Genomic DNA, 2,924 nt, shown 5'->3' on the forward strand with positions numbered 1-2,924 from the left:
CCGTGGCGCCAGCTATACGCAGAGGAGGAAGGATTTGAGCCTTCCAGAGAAGAAAATTGGAGGTGGTGAGTTTGGCGGTGATAAGGCTAGCGGAGGGAGGAGGAACGGCAGAGGCCGGCGGGCCATTGAAGGCGGCAGGGAGGGAGAGCGTGGTTAGGGTAGCAGAAGAAGAGGCGGAAGCCGTGGGAGAGTCCATGATGCGATCAAGCGAGAAGGCCTGATACCATGTGAAACGAGAGAGATAGAGATTGGATCGGCGCACCAAACCTGGTGGCCTCAGGATGTATTTATAGGGTGCAACTAGGGCACAAGATACAGTTGGTTACAGAAGATAGATACAATATTAACAACCTCCTATATCCTAACAATATACAGTTTAACAAAGCCTACCTAAAACATCTACGTAAACTTCCTAACTAACACTTCTCCCCCCTGATTTTCAAGGGGGTGGGCTCCTTCCTCCCCAATCCTCCAATTCTAATCCACCAGCTGGCCGATTACGTTAAACATGTAACACAAATTTCGTAGGTGTAGCATTACTGCCCTAAATACTGTATTACAAACCCATTTAAGCACAAAAGTAATAATTACTTACCTACTACTTTCTGGCTTTTGGGTATGATTCAAGGCATACACAATCACATGATAATGACAAATTTTACGAGGACACCGGGTGTTTATTATTCCATTAGGTCCGCCCCTTTCTTCTCTGCCAGCTGCTTGAAAGTAAGAGGCATGGTAAACTGCGCCGGGCCATGGAAGAATGCATCGGCCGCAATCTTAGCGGCCCGCTGTGTGGCGTGCACCCAGTCCCAGTAGACGTAGCCATCACGGTCGCCGCAGATGTTCGAGGTGGGCAGGCAACCGGCCTCCCCGCCGAGCCTCCCGCTCCCGCAGCACGCGCTAGTCGCGTTCACGAAGCCTTGAGCCTGCGGGTCAGCCATGAGGGCTTGCCTGTGGGCAAAGCCGTCGGCGAGGGAGCAGGCGAGGCCCGGCAGCCTGGGCGCTAGGTCGGCGAGGAAGGACTCGAGGGCGCCATTGAACCCGGCCGCTAGCTCGTTTGTGCCGTCGTTGCATGCGCCGGTCGCGTCGTGCGCGCGGACCATTGGGATACACCCGGACAGGCCAACGTTGATGATGCCGATCTTCCTCGCGCCCATCATGTACAGATCCTGCATAGTATTAGAAAACAGAAATGGGTTGGTGCCCACGATGAAGCATGTACTAGTACCTAACCTAGCAGCTGGCTGGTCTTGACATGATGTCGGCGACGAAACAACTTTGGTTGGCTTGTGTTTCCACGTGAGCTGGAGGAATAATGCGGGATGGATGGATGTTCAACGAGGTAAATAACTGTACTAGCAGATTGCTCATGCCCGCGCACGCTTAATTAAAGGTACCGTGATGGTGGCGGAGTAGTTGGACATGAGGCTGCCGTAGAGCGCGGCGACGTCGCTCTGTGTGGTCGACTTGTTCTTGGCCTGCTGCGCCATGGCGAACTGTATCAGGTCGTTGCTGCCGATGCCCATGAGGAAGAAGGACTCTGCGAGCAGGTCGCTGACCACGGCGGAGCCCAGCTTGGCCTCCATCGCCGCTCTTGTCGAATGGAAGTATTGGACCTGCTTCGACAACGGGATGTTGTTTCCGGCGCCCTGCATCCGGCCAGAAGCACGGACCAAATTTTTGAGGAATTAAGCAAGGACCAATTACAATACATTGACAGTCTTCAAAAGGAGAACAGATCTCTCGATCTGGCTCGACTTCATACTAACTGGTTTGAAACTACTCCTCTAAGCAGTGGATTAATTAGTACTTACCGTCGAATCGAGAATCCCAGCTCCTGCAGAAGCATAGCTTACACCTCTGAGCAGAGCAGTGCCGATCAGACGACGATGAGCTTTCAGCGACAGATAAGCAGGAGGGCTCCTCTCGAACCCCAGATTCTTGGCTGCATCCATGAGTAACATTCACGAACAAATCATCATTTTCTACCAACTAATGATATCACTTTCTACCAACAATTGATATGATGGATCGATTGACTGACGTACCAATGAAGTCGGCCACATTGTAGCCATTGCTGAACCTTCCGGTGGGCCTTGGCCCTCCGGGTCCAGGGAAGTCGACGCCATGGAAGGGCTTGTTGGCCCTTGGGACACTGTTCCCCGGCAGGTAGTTGTTGTTGCCCACGTCCAGTGACGAATCCCCGAGCACGTAGATCGCCGGCACAGCTCTCGCCGTCTTGCCAGGCCGGAACCCGGCAAGAGCACTGAGCACCATGACAAGGCCAGCAACAACGCCCTTCATTGTATCAATCTAGTCAAGAGTTATTACTCAGCTGAGGATCCAATACAGAGCTCATCAAGAACAAGTACAGGAAGAAAGGAGGAAGAAGAGGGACAGCACGCCTTTCCCCTGCACAGCAGCTCTTTAAACTCACGCACGCACGCACACTTACAGACGGGCCCCGCACAGCCCTGTCGTCGGGAAGTGATCCAACCGTTGCTGGCACATCGGACGGCTGGCTTCTGTGCGTGTGTGGACCGTCTGGCCCATGCTCATATGCTAATGCTATGCTTCAGCCTCCTCTGTCCTGCTCTGTTCAGCTAGGGCATGCTCTGCTTCGGCTCTCTTGGCTGTTGCTTCTCCCATTCACATTCATTTCATGGCCTGTCTCCATGCCTGCCTTGCGAATGTACATCTCGCTAGGGGCCATATTTAGCTATTTCATCAGTACTCAACACTGATTCCGATTAAGGTAATGTTAGTTGGTCAGCCCAACGTGGTTGTTCGGATATTAAATCTTACCGTTGAGTTTGTAGAAAACAAGTTTTTACCTGATTTTTAGTTAAACCAGTTTCTTTACTAAAAGGATTGTTAATAGTCAGGTTTATAGAGCGTTACGTTTGGGTTGGGAACTGTGT

General features: G+C 52.0%; 1 protein-coding gene across 1 annotated transcript; it reads right to left on the bottom strand.

Moving 5' to 3' along the window:
* Nucleotides 1–511: 511 nt before the first annotated feature.
* LOC125511433 (GDSL esterase/lipase At5g37690) lies at nt 512–2,417 on the bottom strand. Its single transcript, XM_048676805.2, has 4 exons — nt 2,052–2,417; nt 1,818–1,948; nt 1,401–1,652; nt 512–1,172 (listed from the first exon to the last, which is right to left on the bottom strand). Exons 1-4 carry the CDS (start codon nt 2,305–2,307, stop codon nt 681–683), a joined length of 1,131 nt encoding a protein of 376 aa, XP_048532762.1. The 5' UTR covers nt 2,308–2,417; the 3' UTR covers nt 512–680.
* Between the last annotated feature and the right edge of the window lie 507 nt (nt 2,418–2,924).

This window comes from Triticum urartu, chromosome 5A (genome assembly GCF_056163025.1).
Source record: "Triticum urartu cultivar PI428250 chromosome 5A, HENAU_Tu73, whole genome shotgun sequence".
In the NCBI taxonomy this organism is placed as follows: domain Eukaryota; kingdom Viridiplantae; phylum Streptophyta; class Magnoliopsida; order Poales; family Poaceae; genus Triticum; species Triticum urartu.